Below are 25,150 nucleotides of genomic sequence, written 5' to 3'. Positions count from 1 at the left end.
CAACCCCACTTGCATCAACCCATGTAGAACCAACACCTCTTGCATCCATCCTAGTAGGATCAACACCACTTGCGCTAGCCTCACTAGGAACAACACCATTAGGATCAACCCTCCTTCCACCAACCCTACTAGGATTAACCCTACTTGCACCAGCCTTTCACTCTCTCCCTTCTTTGAGTTTCACTCAATCATATCTTTTTTTCTGCTTATCTTTTCTAAGACAAAAGGTCTCATTAAGTAAGCCTTTTACTTTGGAGGCTATTTCATCATTGCTGATATATTGTACAAAAAATAATTTTTTCTTTCATAATTTCTATAAAAAAAAATAAGAACAACTCACTTATATAAAAGTTGTTAAATACAATAATTTGTTGGGTCTTTTTCTATTGAATGCCATATGTCAATTGTCAGCTGTTGGACAAGAAGCTTGTTGGACCTATGTTCGTAAAAGGAGAGTTCAAGCCCGAAATTCACACCAATTGAGTAGGTCTAATTGTTGAACCGGTAGCAAGAGTTCAACTGTTACAACTTACAAGTTCAGAATATATAACAAGAGTTGGAATATGCTTGAACAATGATGCTAATGGTTTGGTTGTGGCTGGATTGAGCAAAAAATTTCATGCTTCTTTAGGTCCTTTAGAGGTGGAAGCCAAAGCATTTGTATCTGGGTTGCAATTTGCCAAAGATGTGGGATTACAGAAGTTCATTCTAGAAGGTGACTCTCTCAATATGGTTCGTGCCCTTCAAGGTTTATCATTTCCGTCAGTTTCGGTTATGCATATAATTTATGGGATTCAAAGCTCTTGTCATGATATTAGAAAAGTGTTGTTTTCTCATGTATGTAGTCAAGGGAATATACCTGTAAATCTCTTAGCAAAACATGGTATTAGTATTGTTGACTTTATGGTTTGGATGGAAGAGAATCCTTGTTTCTTGTAACAAGCTCTCCATCACGATTTAATATTTTCTTCTGTTTAATGAAAGTTTTCAAGTTCGCTATCAAAAAAAAAAAATGTTATGTATCATATTTTTGAAAAGTTCATTTCTTTTTTTTTGAAAGGGCAAATTTCATTAATCACCCCTAAGCTTTGGACTCATACCAATCAAGTTCAAGACATTTTAAAACTAATCAACTTAATTCCTAAACCTAACTTAGTCCCTAACACTGTTAGCCCACCCATCAGTGATTTTCTTCTTCTCTCAGACCTGTCACTTCTCTCTTTCTCTATGTGACTTTCTCCCCTCTTGATCCCTCTCTTAGACCTTAAGTCTGCTACAACCAAAACACAGCCATACATAGTAACAAAACCTATAATTAAGAAACTCAAAAAACCCACAACAAACCCAACAATAATACCACTATCACATTGGAACCCAATACATCTAAAATTTCAAATTTGAAAAGCCAACAACAAACCTGAAGCACCATCGGCAACCCACAACCATTGCAAATAACCACCAGCAACAACTCATAGCCAACCCAAACCACCCATCCATTGCAGATCTAAGAGGACACCCACCAATTTCAAACCCAAACCACTAAAACCAATTGTCACCGAGTCTACAAAACTCATAGAACCACCGCAAATCACACGTTGAAACCACACAACGCATTTACAAATCTCAACAACAAAAAAAAAAATCATCAAAAAAGCAAACTTGATACACCAAATGGCAAGCCCACCATGTTGTCGAGTTAACCAACCACTCCCATCGCAAAGTCACCCAAATCCAATAGATTTCCTAAAGTACCGTCCGCTGTCGCTGCCACTCTTGCAAAACCCAAGCTTAATCAGTGGGTGGCTACGAAGAGTCTCACAAAAAGATGAGAGAGATGGGGTTGAGAGAGGAGGCAGGTCTAAGAGGGAAGAGGTAGAGAGGGGGGGGGGGGCTGATTTGATAGAGAGAGGTTGATCAGAGAGAGAGAAAAGGTAGAGAAAGAAGGGGCAAGAGAGGACGCAAATATAAATAAGAGTTAAATGGCTAATGGAAACTAGCAGGGTTTAGGGATTAAATTGGGTTTAGGGACAATTTGGCTATTTTCAAAATGTCTTGGACATGTTAGCCGCGGTTCTAGAAATTTTGTTTAGGGGTCATTAAAATTTTTTAATAAAAAGGGAACTTGAATATATCGAGTTATCGACAAAAAATATAATAATAATATGTGAAGTTTTACAAATTTATTCTACAAGTTTTCAAATTTTGAATGTTACATGATAGTTCATTATAAGTTTTTATTACCAATGTAGGTAGCTATGAGCTTATGACCATTTTATTTTATTAAGTTTGTCTAACATTTTTATCTTTATAAAGTTGTTATTATCTATTTGACTTTGTTTTTATAAAAATATTTTAGACTAAATGACTAATCTCAACTCATTGGCTTCATATTAATTATTGATGTACACAATCACACTTATTTATACATAAAATTATATACTATGTGTCTACTTAACCAATCAAATGCTTGAACAATCGTTAACTTTACAATTTTTTTCTTGAATTTTACTAACTTTATAACAAAAAGTTATTATAATATGATAACAATACACACGCATGTAAAAAAACACTCGTTATTTCCTAATTATTAAATTTTATAAAGTTATATCACATTTATATTGTACATACAAACATCCACACACATCATAATTTATATAAATAACATTATAACAAAATATAATGTACACAATCAATATCACACACACACACACACACACACACACACACTCACATATAGGGTGCTTTTGGATACATCTTATTTTGCTGAAAATTGAAAACTGAAAATAAATAAATTCAAAAGTTACTATTCACGTGTGGGTTATTGTTCATTTGCCTATTTGCACTATTCATGTTCCATGTACAAAGCAATAGGTGCTAATTTTTTTTAAAAAAAAGGGCTGAAAACGCAGAACGTGGCTGAAAACGCAAGAACCAAGCGCTCACATAATATAGATTTATAAATAAAAAAAAAAAATTACACTTCCAATTCACAAACACTTACTCTTTACTCTTAGAGTAAAAAATACTTGTAATAAGGGTGTGAAAAATTTAAGTTAAGGTGTGCAAAACAATATTTTTAAGAATAAATTAAATTTTAAACTAACAAAAAAATATTATATATATATAACTTTTTTTTGAAGTCAGGGGGTTCATTTGAACCCCTGAATAGGTTGTAGGCTTGTAGCGCCGCTCCTAGGACTGGCTAGTATTAGCCCAAACATTGTGGATGGTTAATGAAATTTACCATTTTTTAAAAAAATATTGCATGCTAGAGTAGTAAAGAAGGCTTGAAATATATATATTTCCTTATATATTTATTAATTTTTGAAAAAATATTTATTAAGAGTTAGACCATTTTGGATACACACTATTGTAAGTTTCTTTAAAAAATATTCTTTTCTCTACCCGTGTGTGTAAAAAATACTTAATGTTCTAAAAAAAAAAAAAAAAAAACTTTAACATACCGCTACGCGTTTTTGTGACTAAAAAAGTCAACATCCTAACCCTAGCATAGTCTCCCAAATCTCTCTAGCACGCTGCATGCTTCCAAAGATACCACTATACAATCCTAACGAAACTTCCTAAAACCACATGCATCCACTATACATTCTTAATAGAAATTCTCCCGAGATTACCACTATGCCATACCATTCCTAAATCCTAACGAAACTTCCTATAACCACACACACACACACATATATATCAATTTTATTAGTAGAAAATGCTTCCAAAGATGCCACTTTACATTCCTAACAAAACTAGCTGGATTCACACGTATCCACTAAGCATTCCTCATATATAGAAATGCTTTCAAACATATCACTGTACATTCCTAACTAAACCTTTTATGTTCCAAATATTAATATTGGTTAGAACAACATTTTAAACGCATGTCTTCACAAGTCACTTTTTGAAGGAAGTATATGCTATATTCAATGGGTTGGATTTGATGTATCTGTTTGTGTATTAGATCTATTAAAATATTAATATATAACAATTATTTGACATGTGTCCAAATTCTAACGATTTTAATGCACAAAAACACTAGACCCAAGCTAGTTCTTATTCAATGACGTCTTCTCATTTTTCATTATCTATAAATAAACATTCATATTTAGTTCTTTTTTGGTACTTTGATCCATACACCATGTGTGGAGGGGCTCGGCCTATATCAATGTCACTTCTAAGTCTGGCCCCAGAACATAGTGAGATAGCACAACCTGTTAATGGCAGCCTCAAGCAACCTTGCATCGCCATGGTATATATGCCTCCATGTCCATGGTTTAGTGTGGCTGATATGGGTACAAGGTGCCACCACATGCGACCAGTGCTTTCTCCTTCTCAAGTATCAAGGGTCTAGCACCTTGCTACCTCCTTTTCTCTTCATGAACCCCTCATCCTCTATCTTAATCATAATTCAATTTAGCTGTAAGAAAACTTGTTGAACTTGAACCAGCTGATCATTAATGAACATCTACATCATGAGGAGTTGGGGGTGCAGGTCATGTCTTGATTTTGGTACATTTTTTAAGGATGAGTAGGAAAATAGATTTGGGCTTTGAGTACAAATAGACTCTGGTCACAATTTTACTATTTTGGGCCTTCAATGGACAAGCTCATACTCTGGGCTTAACGTGCATGCCATACTTGCCTGGTCTTGCTGGAATACGTGGGCTTGAGTAATCCTATCAAAATTTACCCAGTCATATCATAGCTCTTGTCCCTGATCATCTAGACATATGTTCAGAAAAGTTTACAAAAAAAAAAAAAAAAAGTTCAAAAATCTGGGAAGAAAATACAAAAGATAGATTTTTATTTATTATTTATTTTTGCTGAAAACAAAAGCTAGCTAGAGTTAGGTGATTAGGCATCAGTCATTTAAAAAACAATGGAAACTGTTAATTGTTAATAATGGTCAATCTTCTTCTTCTTCTTTTATTTTTTTATTTATTTTTTTTTATTTTTTTATTGTTAAGAAGAATAATGGTCAATCTAAAATACCACCAAACCAATAATTGAAACTCCTCACTAGAAATAAGTTTTATTACAGCGTAAAGTTTACTTCCCAAATCGATTGTGATTTATGACACTCTTTGCTCACATGCCAATTAGTCAACTAATAAACCAAATTTTTGTTTTTGGCAAGTAAAACAAAAATAAAATGGTAAGTACAACTTCCATATGTTTTACATTACAGTCTTTTAAAACGAGTTGGCCAAGAGCCTTGTAACTCAATTGACTAGCACTTTTTGATGTTTTCAATTGATACATTCAAAATTTAGATTCTTACACTACAAACTATTGATTTTTTTTTTTTTAAAGTTGAATTTATTAAAATTATGTTAATGATTAAATATTTCTTAATAGCTTAAGTTTTTTAGGCAATTAATAAATTAACGTAGTATCAGAATAGGAGATCTTGAAATTATGTACATTGCATTAAACTAAAGGAACAAGCAAAATGTTTTTGGGACAATTGGTAACAAGTCCATAAATTATGCACATGGCATTAAATCAAAGGCACCAGCAAAATGTAACATCTTTTATAGGGTTTGGTTTTGGTTTTGAGTACTAACACATCTGGAAATGGATATGCGGTAGTCCCGTATCCTGTCCTATGGAGGGAAGCCTTACCCTATTTTTATAAGGGTAGTGTTTACAGTGCCCGTTAAGAAATAGTTTTATGTCAAATATTTTTGCTTTATGTTAGATTTTTGACCGGATAATATAATGAAATTGTTTATTTTGAAAATAGAATGAGCAAAGTGAAGGTTTTTATAACCTCTTGAAGAATTTCGTAATTTTTCTCTTTCTTTCTTTTTTCAAAGATAAATCTAGGTTTTAATTTATTTTGAAATAAATTTTAAAAATATTGTTTGATATTTAATTTTTTTTATTAACAATGTTTTTCTTCACCCAAAAGAAAAACCACCAGTTTTACTTTTTACTTTTTTTTTTTTTTAAATGATGATAGCCAGAGGGATAACATTAACAATATTTTCCAAATCAAAGACAAATTTATCAAAGTTATCAATTTTAATGAACAAATGACAGCGAATCCAAATTTGAAGAGTAAAATTTGAACTTTCTATTGGGGTTTATGCCCTAAAATCTGATTTATTGACATGTCATAAATAATTAAATTGTTTAATTATATATATGAGACTGTTTATAAATGAACTAATGAAACATTATCATAGTCCATGAGATGCATTGTATGTGGTTTATGTGAAAAGTCACAGAAGATGTAAATCACAAATTCCTTGTAAACTCAAAATATAATTTGTAGTCGGTGATGAAATTGGACGTTTAATCTGCGAAGACTATAACACATCAACTAAGATGATTTGTTTTCATCATGGAAGTGGAGACTTCTAGTTGATGTGTTGATGTGTCTTAAGAGTTAAGACATAGTGAACTGAACCACTATGAGATTAATTATTCAATCTACAACTATCACCTGAATAATTAATCTCACGACTTCTAATTTCATTGACTCTCAATTCTGAGAGGGTAGTGGACTTGATCATGAAATGTAGGTTACTTTGATATATCAGGAGTAAGATCTAATATTCAGGGTCAAAACCTCAGTATGTTGGGTAACCACATGTAGTGTTGAGGGAATACATATTCTCAAGATAGAATCCATAATCTCTTTTGTAGAGATACGAAATATCCCCTTGAGATAAGTTTAATGGGAACTGGTTATTTAGGGCGCCCACTTTAGTAAGGAGTTACTAAAACTTATATTTATTGAAATTGGATTTCAATAAATGTGAATAACTAAAAGATTAAACCAGGTATTCAAGGATAAAATAATTGTTCACAAAGTGACAATTCATTATGACTTTGTTTACTATGGATATTTCACGGAGGGATCAAATGATATCATTAGAGTCTTAGGATATAATTTATTAATAAGGCCTAGAATGCAATTATATTTATAGAGTAGTATTAAATATAATTAATGGTAACTTTGGACTTGTCAAGAGTTGACAGAAAAGCCTAAGGTCCATTGGAGTTAGAGTCTTATTTGTTCACTTTGATCCCATCTCAAGCCACAAACTAAAAACCAATTGGGTAGGCCCAAAAGGCTAACCCAATTAGATATTCAGTTTTGATTTTCATTACATCAAGTTATTAAATAAAGTAACTACCAAGGTAGTTAGTATGCACGCATGATGAAAAGAAAGAAAACAATTTTTCTCTACAAGGAGAAGAAGAATAATTTTTCTTTTGAGAATCAACGTACATAAAGACTGATTGAAAGACCACACTTCTTGGGAACCATGTGGAATTGAGATGAAGATTAAACGTATTCTCAAGTCTTGGTTTTGATTTTCACTGCATCAAGGTGCGCTTTCTATTCTTTGTTCTAGAATTCAAGGTTATATATTATCTCTCATGAATGAAGTAGATTCATGATTGTTGCTTCCACTGTGTATTTTATATAAAATGCAAAACCAAATTTTCCAACACTTTCGAATATTTGACTATTCTCGTGGGCGTATGTAATGGCAGAGTCAAGAATTTATTCTTAGGGGCAGCTAAATATAACAATTTCTTAAATAAAAAAAAATTGTATAAATTAACTTTAACTCAACAAAATTTTGATTTATGTTCTTTCATGTTATAAATTACTATGCATCAACTATGGATAGTTTCTCCCATTAAATTACTTGCTTTGTATCAATTGATTTTTTTTTTTTGGAGGGGCTTCTGAACGAATTTTAAGATTTTAGGGAGAGCAAACTCAAATAATCATTTTTGTTAGCCTATAATTGAATTTTTTCAAAAAGCCAAGGAGCCATGCCCCCCCCCCCCCTCCCCCCTCACCTAGCTTTGCCATTGGGTGTATGCAATCTTCATCCCACATACACCAAGTTATTACGTGGAGAAATCCCATGAGAGTGACCCTAAGATGTGATTTCAAATCCAAGATCGCATGGATATCATAAGACCTTAGGAACCATTAAGCCAACCCCTTGAAATAGGCATAGAGCTACCTTGAAAGAGATTGGTTTTGTAATCATTTAGAAGTTCATAATAATATATATATATATATATATATATATATATATATATATATATTTATGCAACACTCAAATCTTGCTTTCAGATGTATCTGAATTAACATCCACGTGAAAGTCAAACCTAGCAAGCTTCACCAACAATGTGTGAGATGCTGACTGTAAAGAAAGTACGCCAATTTAACATATGTACAGACGTTCTTCAGGGTACTCCTATCCCCAGGAACTCTCATGTCATAACAAACAAAAAATATATATTCAATCCATAAAGAGTTAGGACTTCAACACCCTGGATTACCCCCAAAATGGGGTTTCAAAAAGGAATGAAAAGAAAGAAAAAAGAATTATGAAAAAATCAAAAATAAAAATATTTCTTCCTTTTCTTTAATATGCATATTTCCAAGAGTAATACGTCAATTTTTGACTCCTCTACTCTCATTATTTAACTGTAATTGATCCATCCTTGATCAATTTCAAACTGAGATTATTGAACCGCTCTCGTGAATACTGCCTTGACGCTTTCCTCCAATCCGTGCCTGCCTTCATCATTGTGGCAAACTCCTCATAACTTATTCGTCCATCCTGCAAGTTTTTGGAATGCAGTTAAGAGTGAACTTTAGGCACGCAAAAGTTTGGTGCTACCATAATCTTACAAACACTATAATTTTTTACTTCCAAGAAGGACCAGAGACTACGAAGACTATCATAAATGACAAATTACAGACAAATTTATTATTATTATTTTTTTAATTTGACCATTTAAGCATGCCGGTGTTACCTGCAAAGCAAAGACGCACATTTATGTGCCTGAAAAAAACATATATGAAGACTTCATAGCAGATTCTAATTAAAGATCAAACATTGTGCACATCGAACATGTCCTGATTCAGTTTTACTACCATCATTTTATTTTTTAAGGTTTTTACCATAAGTGTTCATATTCTGTAAAGTGTAAACACCTACAAATTAAAATCAGTTCTCATTGCTGTTCAAGCATCATGCCCACTTGAGATTTGAAATGTGAATAAGAATATGCTACTTTGCATAAAACAAAAATAAATAAGTAGGTACTAGGTACAAGTAACAGCATTATTTGTTAGACATTGTGACCAACCTTGTCCGTGTCCACTTCATGCATAATGGCATTAATGACTTCTTCAGAGTTTGGCTCAAGTTCATCAGCTAAGGCATCTCGTAGCTCCTCAATTTCTATATACCCAGTTTTGTTTTTGTCGAAGAATTTAAAGGCTTTACGAAGATGCTCATCATCGTTGCCCATCTTTCTTAAGTGAACAGAAATCGCTACAAATTCCCCATAATCCAGATATCCGTCCTTATCTATATCACCCTGCAAGAATAGCCTCTAATTACTCCCAAGATTAAGAATTGCACAGAACTTTAGAAGATGTATTGGGTTAACACAAGGAACAGAATCCATGCTTGCTACAATTCAAACACGTGAACCCATAAAAGTTTTTTTATTTATTTCTTTTTTTATAAATATTTTTTGGCAGGAAAACGTGTTCAGTGTACCTGGAAACACAAGCCATTTTTACTCTTTTTTTTTGGCATCTAGTTTGACATTTTTAAAATTACGGACATAATTTTAAACCCATAAAGCTAAAGAAAATCAAGGTCCCACATTAAGCCTAAGCATAATGAAAAGATTTCAAATGGAAGTTTATTGCTTACAGCTTCCATTAGAATATGAAGATCTGCATCAGGAATCTGATGGCCAAGGTTGTGCAACCCAACTCTTAGCTCATCAATGCTAATTTTGCCTTTATTGGTAGTATCCATCAACTGGAATCCCTCCTTTATACCTGCAACTTCCTCCACTGACAAATGCTCTGCAATCACCTGTTTATTTGAAATTAAGAAAAGAAAAGAAAAGAAAAAAATACTTAAAAGAGTTAATCATTCAGATTAACATCTGACTGAAATCATGAAGCATGAAAAAGTTTTCTTGAGCTGAAATGTTTGAGTCATTACCCTCAGAGCACTTTTCTTGAGCTTATTCATTACAGAAAATTGCTTGAGCCTTGCCCTCACAGTTTCACCTAAAGAAACATTTGGAGCTTTCTTTGCATTCTGTAACCAAGGATGATCTGCATTTGATGAACACACAATTCACTGTTTGTTATATTCCAACAGCTGAATTTTTAATTAATCCCATATGTCTACTTGGTGGGCAATAGGAATTTGAAACATTATGATGATTAGCTATTAGAATTAAAACTACCTAGCACTTCTTGAGCAGTAAGCCGCCGCTTTGGGTCAGGATCAAGCATCTTCTTGACAAGGTCTTTTGCATTATCAGAAACTCTAGGCCAAGGCTCCCTCTTAAAATCTACAACAGACCTTATAATTGCTTGTGCAACTCCTTGTTCAGTTTCTGCATACAAAAAGAACAGGTTTTATGCATACAATTCTCATAGATACAAAAACTTTAACAATAATTCAAAAAGAACAGCTCCTTTAACTATAATTCAATACAAAACCTTCTACTAGCGGTTTGGGTTAAACTTTGACAAAAGTGAAGAAGGATTATCATTTTTCTTTTCAATTGAGAAAACAAGGTTTTTTCTTTCTGATGGTAACAAAACTAACCTGCCCAAAAAGGTGGGACACCACAAAGTAGGATGTAAAGGATTACCCCAGCACTCCAAACATCTATTTCTGGACCATAATTCCGTTTTAGCACCTCAGGAGCCATGTAGTATGGACTTCCAACTATCTCAGAAAATGTTTCACCTGCAGAAATGAACAAGTCAGCTTATGTACATTAAAGTATACAACCAATTGATGAGAGTTTAAAAATAAATATTATTAAACGTGATAAAACATACCAGGTTTAAAGAATACAGAAAGCCCAAAATCAATTGCCTTCAAAGGTGATGTCTCCTTCTTATTAGCAAACAAAAAGTTCTCAGGTTTGAGATCCCGATGCATCACACCATGCATGTGGCACATCTGCAACACAAAAAAGCATGTTAAACACATGACAAAAGCACATTGCAAACTCCTTTTCTTTTTCCAGTACACAGCCTAACGATAAATTTGAAGGATAAAAATCAGTGAAACTATCCTGAATCTGGTCAAATAAGCAATCAGAGAACACAGAAGCCTTGCCTAAAAATGATAGAATATAACACTAGGACTTAAACACAACCACATCATTGGGACCAGCTTAGTTTGTGATATCTGGCGGCTATAAATAAAAGATTATACCCCAAATCTAACAAAAAAAACCCATTTCACAAGTTGCCATCAACATCTATCCCTAGACAAAAACACTGAGCCGTTTCAGTGGATACTGGATAGGAAAGGATAATCTGCAATGTGAAGGAATGCTTACGAAAATCAATCTAAAAAAAAAAAAAATGTATGATTGTACAATTTTTCTTTTCTTTTTTGATAGGTAGATAGCGGGGTAGGAGAAAATGAGATTCGAACCACAGACATGGAGAACTACAAAGGATGCCGGGATATCATATTACGAGAAACCCTGCACGGTTGGACGATTGAGCTTCACGAATTCGAACAGTATTGAACATGTAGTTGAACGAAAGTTGCAACTCAAATTGAGCATAGAAATAGAAGAGCAGTTATCAAACAGCAAAAGAGCATCATACAAAAAAACAACCCGGTTATGAATTATGATTCAAGCCGAGAGACGACTATGATTTTTTTTTTTTTTTAAATAAATAAAAATTGGTCATTGGTAAGTTACACACGAACCCAGGTGACAGTTGAGCTAGTAAAAGTACTGACATGGATATCCATAACACAAGAGAGAAATCAAATCGCACAATCAAGAGTACTCCATAAAGAAGGAATCAGTATTCAGTAGAATCAGCACAGGAAAAAAAAAGGGTCAAACATTCAAGCCAAGTCACCAGAATTAACAACAAAAACCACTAATTTAATTCATTAGCATATCAAATATCAATCCCCACGTACACATACACATACACATACACATACGCAAAAACAAATAATAAAAAAAAAAAAAAAAAAAATTTGAACATAATGACGGAATGAAAACCTGAACAACTTCGACGATGGTTTTGGTGACGAAAGCTGCGGCACGCTCAGTATAGTGGCCACGAGCGACGATCCGATCGAACAACTCGCCACCTTCGCAGAGCTCCATGACGATATGAACAGCATCATCGTCCTCATAGGTATCCTTAAGAGTAACGACGTTTGGGTGTTTGGGCAAGTGTTTCATGATCTCCACTTCTCTCCTCACATCGTCAATATCCACCGCAGTCCTCAGCTTCTTCTTCGATATCGACTTGCACGCTAAAGTCTCAGCTGTTTCTCTGTCCGTACACAAGTACGTGATTCCGAACTCGCCGCGGCCCAGCTCTCGGCCCAGTTCGTACCGGGCCTCGATCTCTCGGCCGGTTGGGTCCTTCAAGACGCAGAGCTTGTTGACGGCCTTGCCGTTTTGTGGGGCCACGCCATAGTCGATGGCGAACGGGTTTGGCTTCTTCTTGTTGTTCTTGTTGCTTTTGAGATCGAGACCGTTTTCTCCTTCCTCAGCCACCGGCGGGGTTACGCAACAATTTCCCATATGGGATTTGCGTTTTTGTCAAATGGGTTGGTGGATTTGAATGGAATTATTTATTATGATATGGGGATTTGAAACTTCTGGTTTTCCGAGAAAATAGATGATGAGAGAGAGAAGAAGAAGAAGGAGAATTGTGTGTAATGGAAAGGAATTGAGAGGAGATTGATATATATATACGTATATATACAAGGAAATGGAATAAGAGAAGAAGAGGAAAACAGCTGATTATGAAGAAGAGAAGGAGAGGAGAAGGGTCAAAGCTCCTTTCGTAGAGACTTCGCTCCTTGCTTCCTCCTATAACCTCTTCTCTCTCTCTCTCTCTCTCTCTCTCTCCAAAAAAAAAAAAAAAAAAACAGAACAGGGCTCTTTTGCTGTTTTCCTAAAATATCCAAAACAAAATTCAAGTTTTTCTTTTATTGGAAACTAAAAAAGGGTATATGGTTTTTTGAATACGTTTTTGATATAATTGCCCCGACGATTCTGTGATATTTCAGGGTATTGCCATTTGAATTTTCATTTGGTTTTATGCTCTTTTTCACCAGAACACCCTTCTCCCTTCCCTTGCATTGCAAGTCAACCAACGGACATACTATCGAACGTTCTTTGTTTTTCTTTTTCTTTTTTTTCCTTGTATATAACTAGATTACTCTTTTGGCCTTGAAGTTTGTTGTCGCTTGCATTTTGACTCGCTATGTTTTAAAATTTCCATTCTAGCCCTGATTTTATTTACATATTAGTCATTCCATAATATATTTTCCTGCCTACAACAATGAGAATTAACCATTTTAGAAATAATACTTCATAAAATAGTTAAAATGAAGAGTATTTAACGGTCAAATTACTGACATAAATGAAATTGGGCTAATGTGAAAATGAAATCAAACATGAAGTATCAAAATAACTTTTTTGAAATGTATGATCAAAATAAAAATAACCCCAAATTTTAAGTTCTAGAAGTGTAGTTTTTTTTTTTTTTTTTTTTATAATAATATTTTTAAATCTGCATAACACCTTTTCATATATTTACAGGTTATGACTTTGGTCTTCTTTTATTTTCCCCAATTTTACCATCATTTTTGTGGTGATATATGTAAGCGCACAAAAAAAATCATTTGGACTATCTCATTTACTATTTCTAATAGAAAATCAATTCCGCCGCATGAGTATCTCGATGGAGGATTCATTGGATTGGGCATATGATGTAAACCTAGATATTCCAAGTTTAATTTACCATCCTATTAATATATGGGGTTTTGGGAGTATCTCATGGGCATGAAGTAGAATAGTAAACCAAATGTTAGAACACCGCTTTTATATATATATATATATATATATATATATATATATATATATATATATATTCAAGCAAATTGATGTTTATATGATCTACTTCACATAAATCTTGAATCTACCTCTAACACCTACGTAAAGTTTGTGCGTGTGTTTTATGTCCATTTTTTTACAACTTTTTTTTAAGAAAGATTTTATTATTATTTATAACTAAGATTGGACAAGTTACGATAGAAATATGTTTTATTTATTTAAATAAAGTAGTTTAGATTAGTATTATTTTTATGAGAATGCCATATTTACAAAATTTTCAAAACAAATCTTAAGTGATAGGTTGTTGTTGGCTATTATTGGTGGGTAAAACAATAATTTTAGTGATAGGTTTAAATTAGTACAAATAACAACTTACCACCTAAGATGCGTTGTGAAAATATAGTGGACGTAGCACTTCTCCAAAACAAACTTCCAAATAGATAAAGATAAATTAATATTAATTTCTAGAAATCTATTAATAAAAATAGAGAAGTGCTACGTCTACTACATTTTCATAATTCTTTCACAACAAATATAAGTGGTAAGTTATTGTTGGTTTCAATTTAAATTTACAACTTAAATTACTTTTTGTTCAACCTGTAACAACTAATAGCAACCTGCCATTTATGAGTTATTGTAAAATTATTGTGAAAATATTATAGATATAGCATTTCTCGTTTGTATTGTATAAATTCAGTTGTTAACATGAAATAAAAATAATAATAACCATGAATTAATAAGTTACAAATTGTGTATTTAGTCAAATGTCGAGGTCTGGACTCCCTGGACCCTCTCTAGTCGTATATTTTATCAAATTTGAAGGCCTTGATTTTCTCAAAGTAACCAACAAAAAATTAGGTACATAACTACTTTCATCAAATAAGCAAATCAATAAGTAAGTCATCTAAACACATACATTTTTGATACACTAAAATAGTGATTACATTAGAATAGGAATTGGTATTTCAAAAATATACAAGAAGTTGGAATGAAATATCTAGTACAATTCATTTGTTTAGTGACAACATAGGAATTGATATATACCTAATTAAGTTTGCGTTCCATAGTTTAGTTAATATGATCAGCTGGTGGCATGAAATCATACCTCAGTCAAATTTCTTAAAACACCCCTATTTCAAAATTATATTTACCATTTTTGGGGGTTTAGATTAGCATTTTTTTTAATAGAATTCTTAACTTAGCATCTTATTATGTATAAATTAAATATTTTTAAATTATTTCTATTTTCCATTGTTCAAAATAAGTATATCCATAAATATAAAAAATTGATAATATATTATATGAACCTTAAGTCTACATTCACCTACTTTAAAAAAAAAATCATAATGTCATATAAAATCAGTTTAGATTTTTTTTAGAAGTGTTTCCTTAAAAAAATTAATGAGCCATCTTTCAGAAGAAAAAAAAAATGAAATCAACACTAATCATTAGAAACATATTTAAATAAAATACAAAAACTAGTGTGTGTGTGTGTTTTTTTTAAGAAAAGTCGTTAATTTTTTAAAAATACAATACACACATTTTTTTAATATCAATAACATAAAACGTATGTGAGAGAGAGACATCCTTTGGAGTTTTTATGATTTTTTATCTTTTAAATAAAGCTGTTACATGAGTTCAAAAATAGTTATTATATTCTTTTTAGTAAGCAATAGTAGACTAGTTATTTATAAGAATAATTATTCCCACGTGCTAAATGTGTCCTTAGTTTTTATTTGCTTGCAGTATTTTCTTTTAGATTTTTAGTTTATTTATTTATGTACAATATTTTAAAACATTATTTTTCTAAATACAACTACTACTAAAACTAATTTCAACATATTATAAAATTATTCATCCAAAACACACACTAAACTACCTTGAGATAAATGTCAAGAGTGTTGTAATTTAATTTGTTAGCACTTTTTGGTGTGTTGGTGTTCATAACATCCAAAGTTTCCCCCTCCTATGAGTTCCAGTTAACTCAACTGGTAACGTCACTTAATGTCGAATAAAAAAAATCTGAGGTTCTACCTTGCCTATATCAGAAACCAATTAGTGTCTCCATGAGCAATAATCAGTAGTGAAGTAGTAGAGTACTCCACAGTGGATTAGTAAGAAATGATATCCACAATTCATTGAGGATGTAGGATGTGGGTTGTGGATCATGACAATATGTGGACTGGTGGCATTACTCATTAGCATAAAAGACTTTTGGTGTACTTAAACCAGCAAAATAATTAGTGTTAAACAAAAAAGAATGGATATCTGGTACAACTAGAGACAACCATTATTTCAAGTGAGCGTTAGTTGAGATTTCTAGTCTATCGAATGCTCGACATGCTTTCCCAAAAGCTCTTGATTTGTTTGAGTGTTTCCGTTGGGTGAGTGATGAAGGTGTGCCCATCTTGTACGTAGCTCAGAATTACAAAGGAGGAGTTTGACCCCTCAAGAATAGGAGTTTGCCTTAGTGGCCCATTGGTGAAAAGTGAAACTATTGATTCATGACTACTCAAATTACTAACATCATTTTCGATGTTGTGGTCACCAAATGCATGATTACTTCCGTTAGGTTTTGTGCAAGTTCACCAACTAGTTCTTATGTAGTAGTAATTTTTCTTTCTTTTTTAATCTTCTATTTTTCTTGCTAATTATTTGTTTTACTTGTCAAGCCCTACGTATGCATAGTAGGTGATATAGGCAGAGAAATAACCATAATTTCAATTTTAGAGCCAAAGCTTGAACCATTTTTTTTTTAAGAATTCAAGAATAAAAAATTATAAAATTTAAAACCTAAATTAATACATAAAAAAAGTAAAAGTTTTATCCATTTAGAGTTAACCAAATATAAAACAAAAGGAAATACACAAAATAAAACATTCTTTTAAATCCCAAAACTCAACACATATATGGTTGATTACGCATTAAATTTTTCATGAATTTTCCTTTCAATGTAGAAAATCAAAGAGCCCTTCAAAAAATTATTATCCATTTGTTGCGAAACCTTATTTGTCTATATTTTGGCTGAAAATGTATATTCCACAATTTTGGTATGAACTTTAGAAGAGTAAGTATAACTTGTATAAGTACAGTCACTCTAAAAAATATTGATTGAATAAAAAAACATGTATGTGCCTTGGATCTATTGCCATCATTATCAAATTCTTGAGGGGAAAAAAACCAATATGAAATATATTGATTTTTTTTATTAAAAAAAGAAAAATTGAAGCACACATAATATGCTATTCAAAATTAAGGAAGGAACTACTTGCTTTAGAATATAAATAAAAGAAATGGAGTGTGAGTTTGAGTTTGATCATGTATTTTAATATTTTAGAGAGTAAAGTGTAATTTGGGATATAGTTTAAGGTAAAAAAAAATGTAATTTCTTCATAAAATTATTATACCCATGAACAAAAAATAGAAAAATATGATAGGTAGAGGAAGATTGTATATTGCATAAAATTATTAAAACCACCCCTGATCGAAGACCAAGGATTTAAGTTGGGTGTGAGGGTGAATAGCTTACGAGTGCTCTCCCAAAGCTAGTGGTGTCACATTCTTTTTGTTTACATTTATCACTTTGTAGTTGGTCTTCATTTTTTTTTTTTGGAAAAAATTAAACTTTACCGCCTTAAACTATACCTCATATTTCATTTTGCACGTTAAACTTTTCAAATGCATATTTTGCACCATAAATTATGAGTTTTATTACACTTTGCATCATGCCGTTAACTTTGCTGTTAACTTGGATGAAAATTCAAAGTTAAAGGTGCAAAGTGTAACAAAGAGTATAGTTTAGGGTGATAAAGTGTAATTTATCTTTTGTTTTTAAAGTATTGAGAAGATGGGCAATTAGGTCTTTTTATGTAGTGTCATATTTTTTTCATCTAAATTAATAGCAAACTTAATATTGGAGTGCAAAAACAAATGTTATAGTTTAGAATGTAAAAATTATATTCGAAAAATTTAGGATGTAAAATATAATATAAAATACAATTTAAAGTGATAAAGTGTAATTTTTTCTTTATTGGGTAGCTTTGCAGGCCCTGCTTCCGTCTTAGAATTATTGGATTCTCTTAAAAAAAAAAAAAAAGAGCAAAGGGTGAAACTGGAAAATACTACTTTGTAGTGTATAGGAAGGACAAGGGTCTGGTCAAGTTCTTTGCCAAACACATTGGTTCTTTCAGACGGCAAAAGTGACCTGATCTATATATATATATATATATATATATATATATTCTTAGACGTGTCAAGAATTTATTAGTGTAGGCTGGCTGTGACTACTGAGTAGACCTTCTAGAAGCCAGCCAATAACTTTGTAGTACATCCTACATAGTTTATACATGAGACCAATCGACAATCGTTAAAAAAGCTTTAATAGATGATCATTCAGCAAAACAAAAACAAAAAAGACTTTGATAGATGATCCAAGCCGATTGAGGAGCTTAATACATGCTGATACGGCTCGGTCGGAGAAACTTGAGGGATCATTTGGTCATTGCGATAATTATTTAAACAACCAAAAAACAAAGGAAAAACATCTATTTAAAAAAAAGGTTAATTTGTTCATTGTGATAGTGATATTAATTATTAAAGAGAGAATACAAATCGACAAGAGCTCAACTTGTTGGTATTTGCTATTCAGTGTTTCCAAATCAAATGAGACATCAGTTCAAATCTTCCTGATGGTTGAATTATTTAAATAAAACAAATGATTAAAGAAATTTTAGTTTATAGTTGTTTGCCTCTATTTAATAAAAATTAATAGAATTAGCTTCTTTTTTTCTTTTTTTTTAAAAGTTAACTTTTATTTTTGTCACACATTTCACGTAGCTACCAAAAACTATGTTACTATATCTTTTATCTTATATATAACAAATAAACTACTGAAAAATTGCGGAATATCAAACAAAAACGGGTTCTATTCTTAAATCTGTTGCCTATGGGAAGCATTTTAGCTGATTTTAGCTGCAATTGGGTGAGTCTAAAATTCTTTTTAGACAATGTGTGAATATTATCATGGACACTATTTAGAATACCACTAATTATACTTAAATTCTTTCTCAACAAAATTATACTTAAATTTTCATTTTTATGTTTTATAAATAACATATGTCTATAATCATTTTTCTTCATGTCTTAATAAAAAATTAATGCATTCTATCTTATCATTACTATATGATGTCGTTTTAGATTGTCATCAGTTCTTAGAACTACCTATATGTTCCGCAATTCTTGAAATCAAAACATGCCTAAGTTCAACTTATTCGGATAGCATGTGGACGATCCATGGCCACGTGTTATGAGTCGGGTCAAGTCAACCCAATTATTTACATTAACATAAGGCATGCCTTCGATAGTTGGCGGAAATAGTTTGTAAATTAGGTGTCATCGACAATAGAAGTTCTAATTTTTTTTTTTTTAAACTACAAAGGTGCAATTTGTTTAACATAGTAGTTTGGATTAGGATTCCTTCTATTTAATTTGAAATAGAGAGTTTGTATTTCGTAATCCAAGTTTAATTGTCATGAATATAGGATTGTATATAATGAGGCCTCATTCAAAATTTAGTTTTATCAAATAATGAATGATAATTGATTTTAAATGATGTAATAATATATTCACCTTTAAATTGTTTAATTATTAAATATTTATTATGAAATGTACTCCTCATATTTCAAATTAAATCAAATGAATGAACGCCATTTTCCCTTTAATACATTTTGAGATGAAGTGCTAATTTTAATCCATTGGCATTTTATTATTGGACTACTTGTTGATCTTATCTTTGCAAAAATCAATGATTCACCGAAATTTCTCTTGAAAAATTGTAAAATAAACCTAGCCTAAAGTCCACTTTAACAATTTTTATCTTGTCTCACCAAAAATTCACACTCTGTTAGGAACCTCACCTACTCTTGTGTTTGTATTGAGTTGTATAGCAGTTAGTATATTTTAATGGCATAGCAATTGTTACACGTGTGTGTTGTATTGGGATTGTATATCAGCTGATGTATTGAGATGATTAGTTGATTAATTAGTGTTGATTAGGAGTAAGTTAAGTAGTTAGTTAAAGGGGGGGGGGGGGGTTATTGATAAGTGAGTTGGCTAACTAACATTCTGTTAGTGAAGCTGGGACAGCTATAGATATAAGTAAGGTTCATTTGTATGAGGGGGTTAAGCAATAATACTCTCAAGCATTCTCTCTATTCCTATCTCTCTATCTCTTTGCTATGGAGGCCTGGTCCCCTTGAAGTGACCAATCTTTTTCTTCTTCTTTTTCATCTTCCTATAAGCAGAATCTTAACACACTTCCCTCACATCATATGTATTCGGGAGACACCAAGAATCCATTTGGTTGGAGTGAAAATAGGAAGAATAGAAAATGAGGTAGAGAAAGTATGAGAGAAAATGGGGAGAGGTGTGATTGGTTGGGAGGAGGAAAGGGAAAGAAAATGGCGGGGCCTGATATTTTTCTCTCATGCTCACTAAAACTCCATATTTCTAATTTGGAGAGAAAATATGATGAAAAATAAGGAATAGCTTTTTGTTATTTCGGAAAAAAATTACTCTAGTGCCAACACCAACTTTCATTTTTTTTTTTAATCTATTCCTTCTTTCTTTTTTTTTTTTTCTTTTTTTTTTTTGTTGCCTTTTTCTGTTATTGTCTCATTTGTTTCTCTCCTCTCTCTTTGTTTTTTGGCTCATCTATTTCTTTTCTCATTAGTTGTGTTTTTTTTTTTTTATTAAGTTCTAGGTTCTTGAATTTCTTCTATTTTTTAAATTTATAAATGAAGTGCCCATTAATGCACAGTTTTTTTTAAATAAAAATATAATATTTACTTTTTATTTAATCTAATAGGGACATAATGGTAAATTTGTATAAATTCTATTTTTTATCATCTCATTTTTCTTCACACTCAAACAAAATTTTTTTTCTTTCATATTTTCAATTTTCTACCCTTACAGGCAAACACCATGATGGAAAACTAAATTTTTTTCTATCCCTCCACTTTTTCCATTTTCTTCCTATTTTTTATCCCCCACTTTTACCTCCAACTAAATGGACTCCAAGAGTTTGTTAGACAAAAATATTTAGCTTTCAATTTTTTGTTTTGCGTATTATTATTATAATTATTATGATTTTAATTTAGAAAATTAGCCTTTTAAAAAAAACTAGTTTTTAATTTTTTTTATCATTCATTTACATAAAAGTTACTTAAAAATTGTGTTTTTTTTTTAAATAAATACTATGCAAAAGTTATTAAAATTCAGAAAGTAACGATACCTATACGGACACAAATAACATCTCCTACTATCAGTGGCGGCGCCACTCAGAGCCCCGTGTGTTCCTAGGAACACCTTGGACTTGAATTATATATATATATAATAATAATAATAATAATTTGAATTTTTTTATAAAAAATTTTATTTACCCTTAAAAAAAAAAACATAGGAACACCCTCAAAAAATAGCAGGAACACCCTCAAAATTTTTATGCCAGACAAAATTTGAACTGAAATCTAAAAAAAAAAAATTGAAACATGAATCTGAAAAAAAAAAAAAAAAAATTTGTTGTAACAGAACAAGCCAAAAAAAGCCCAACATCAATCTAACCAAATACCCAACAGGCCCAACCCAAACGTACTCTAAAAATTAAAAAAAAAAAAAAAAAACAACCAACCAAAACGGCAAAACCCAATACAAATATGTGTCCGCCTCAATCATCAAATGGTAAAAGCAAAACTTAAAAATCAAAAACCTTTCCTAACCTAAAGAAAAAAAAACCTAATCTGATGAGGCTCATCAACGACAATACACGCCTCTACCTGAAACCTCATCATCAAGCACCATAGGCGCGACACAGCGACGGCGCCTCCGCCTGAAACTCGAGCAACAGAGCTTGGATCGGCCATTGGAGATCGGAGATCGGTTTGATCGAATTAGAGCTTGCGACGCCGACGCTTGGCCTCGAATCCTTCCTTGCCTCCGACGCCTCGACGTGCTGCCGCGGCCCTCGGCGTCGCCCCTCAGGCCTCCCTCAAGGTATTTTACACTTTACTTTTCTCTCTTAATCTTTGGGTTTTGCTCATTTGCTGTGGAGTGTGCTGTTCTATTCTGAGAGAGAGAGAGCTCTCTTTCTTTTTGAACTGATTCTCTCTCTTTAAGTCTTAATATTTATAATTATTTAATTTATTTGCCTTTTTTTTGGCTTTATCCGTTGGTGTGTCACTGTGTTGGTCTGTTGGTGTGGGTGAGTTTGTTTTTAGTGTATTGTGATTTGTGAATTTATTTGATTGGTTCCTCTGGTGTGAATCTTATCAATTGTTGAGTGCGGGTAGATGGGGCCATGGGGCCGTGTGGTGTGGGTCAGGAGTAGGATATTTGAATTGGGGAATTAAAGGTATGTAGAGACAGGGGTGTGTGCTAGTGTTAGTAGTTAGTAAAAAAAAATTAATGAAGCAATTAAATACTAATAATTAATAATTTAATTAACTAATGCATTATAAAAGACAAACAAATTAAATTATGTTAGGCTAAATAATAATTAATAATTTAATAATTAATGAAACAAAAATACAACAAATTATAGTTTATAAAAGACAAACAAATTTATGAAACAACTAAACAATAATAATTAATAGTTTTATTAATATTTTAAATGAACTTATAGTTTATTGTACAGGTACCTTTGTCATTTATTTTCTTTTCATTTTTTTTTCCTTTTGAGATTTTTCGGTGTACAGAATGCCAATTTGTATTTGTTTTAAGAATTTTTTATTTTTTAAAGCACAAACTTCATGCTGGCCAAATCTTAAATTTCAGCTGGTATTTACCGAAACGTCCCGAAACACCCAAAATAGACCGAAATGACCCGAAATTTTTTCAAAGTGAAATAAGAACACCCTAGACAAAATTCCTGGAGCCGCCAATGCCTACTATGCAAATAATAATAATTATAATAGTATGAGATCGCCTACCTTAAATTATTGAAATTACTTACTATACTACGGACAGAGAGGCCTCTTGTCTAAGAGATTATTAAAGGATAAACTATAAAGGGTTGACTTCAAACAAATTTAAAAAAAAAAAAAAAAAAAAAAGTTAAGGAAACTGCAGAAGGGTATTTAATTTCAGTCGATTGGGGATTGATAATAGGGACGAAGAAGCAGCGTCAAAAGCGCCGGCAACATTCGAGTTTTAGGGTGCCGGTCAAACTCGACAATTTTGACTTCCGAAATTCCATTACAGACATTTCCCCCCACACGCTTCAAACTAGCCACCCCATTCAGATGCTTTAGATATTACCGTTAAAAGATTGAGTAATTTTTAATTTTTAATTTTTAATTTTTTTATAAAAAAATTCTATCTTATAGGATATGCGTTCCCTTTAATTAATAAGTTTTCTTTTTTGGCACAACAATAATTCATAAGTCAAAAAAAAAAAAAAAGAAGAAAAAAAGATAATGGTCAAGTTCACCCCAACTGTGTGTAATAAAAATATAATAAAATTTTATCGTGTTCGTAAACTTCCTTTTGTACTTTGCTTGCTTGGCGTTTTTGGATGACGTAGATTTTAATTGATAGTGACGGGAACATAGGGTCTGTTTGGATAGAACTTATTGTTGAAAATTGAAAACTGAAAACTGAAAACACTGTAGCAAAATAATTTTTAAATGTGTAAATAGTGATGCGGGACCCATTTTTAATAAAAAATTGATAAAAAAGTACATGAACAGTGTGCATACAGTGCATGCACAGTACGCGCACAGTGGCACACAGTACGCGCACTGCACATTGTCCCTGAAGCTGCAGCAGAAGAAAAAAAAAAAAAAAAGCAAAATGTGAAAACGAAAAACGTGGAAACGTAAAAGTTGTATCCAAACTCCACCATAATGTTTGAAGCTTATAACTACGGTGAGGGTTACATTTATTTTTATTATTGAGCAAATTGAAATTTTAATTTGTGAAGCTCTCTAAATCATTGTGTGGGAAATGTAGATGATGGGAGAGGACAATGGTTGACACCAATAAACACTATGAGGTGAATGGCAATCCTTAGGGGATTGTCTTAAATCACTCTAAACGATCAAATATGTTAATATATTTTAAATTAAACTAGTTGCTAATTTGTGCGATGCACAGAAAAACTATTGATTCTGAAAAAAAAAAAAATCTAACAATGAGTAAATTAATATTATGAAAAAAAAAATTGAAATTAATCCAAACAAATAACTAATCAACCAAAATATAGTTTTTAATAAGAAAACAAAAAATTACATGAACCTAAATAAAAAGTATTTAAGGTGAAAAATTAAGATCAAAATACTGAGACACAAATACCAAAAACCCCAAACCAAATCCAACAAATTTATATATAACATACTAAATAAAAATTTATTGTTTCCTAAGTTGGAAGACATAAGTTGCATCTTTATTTGCCATGTATAATAAAGAAAAAAAAAAGTAGAAATTTCATTTCAAAAACCAAACCCACGATTATCAACGTGAGTCTTTTTTTTTTTTTTTTTTTGAGTCTTATCATAATTTTTGTTTTTATATAGATTATTAACGTTTGAGTTTGAGTTTAAGTTGAACTCGTTAGAGAGATAGAATTTTACTCTTTATTAAGTTTTGATTAAACAAAAATAATTTTATTTAAAAAAATGATAATGATGAATTTGAGTTTAAGTTAGACTTATTAGAAAGATAGAGTTTCACTCCTGGTTAAGTTTGAACTAAAAATAATAATTTTATTTAAATATTGTGCTGGCGTGAAAAATTGTGAGAGTTTCAAAGGTTTTGGTTTTTATATATATATATATATATATATATATATATATATATATATATATATATATATATATATAGATTACGTTAAAACTTAAATTGTAATTAACTGAAGCTTATAAAAGAGATGAATTATTTAATAATGTGAAGTTAATTAAACAAAGAGTAGCTTTATGTACGTTAAATTGAATTAATAAAAAATGAGTTATCTGAACTAATAAATATTACGTAGGTTATAAGAGGATATTGAAGACTAAATATAACTACGCCTTCTGACATTTTTTTCTATCAAGACTGAGGAAAGAAAAAATTTAAAGTAAGGAGCTCTCTCTTATTTTTCTATAGTAATTGTGAGTAGTGTGTGAGAGTGAGTGAGCTCAACAATATTTCTAATCAATTGAGAGATTTCAGTTCAAAAAAAGAT

General features: G+C 31.6%; 1 protein-coding gene across 1 annotated transcript; it reads right to left on the bottom strand.

Annotated features, from left to right (window-relative positions):
- Positions 1-8,248: 8,248 nt before the first annotated feature.
- LOC142610621 (calcium-dependent protein kinase 32-like) lies at positions 8,249-12,959 on the bottom strand. Its single transcript, XM_075782484.1, is given in 9 exon segments — positions 8,249-8,482; positions 8,484-8,612; positions 9,145-9,378; positions 9,723-9,890; positions 10,023-10,138; positions 10,273-10,425; positions 10,641-10,784; positions 10,880-11,003; positions 12,079-12,959. Coding segments are annotated over 9 exon segments (1,641 nt in total). The 5' UTR covers positions 12,613-12,959; the 3' UTR covers positions 8,249-8,443.
- Positions 12,960-25,150: the final 12,191 nt, after the last annotated feature.

This window comes from Castanea sativa, chromosome 9 (assembly GCF_040712315.1).
Source record: "Castanea sativa cultivar Marrone di Chiusa Pesio chromosome 9, ASM4071231v1".
Taxonomy (NCBI): domain Eukaryota; kingdom Viridiplantae; phylum Streptophyta; class Magnoliopsida; order Fagales; family Fagaceae; genus Castanea; species Castanea sativa.
This window is presented reverse-complemented; position numbering and strand designations above follow the sequence as displayed.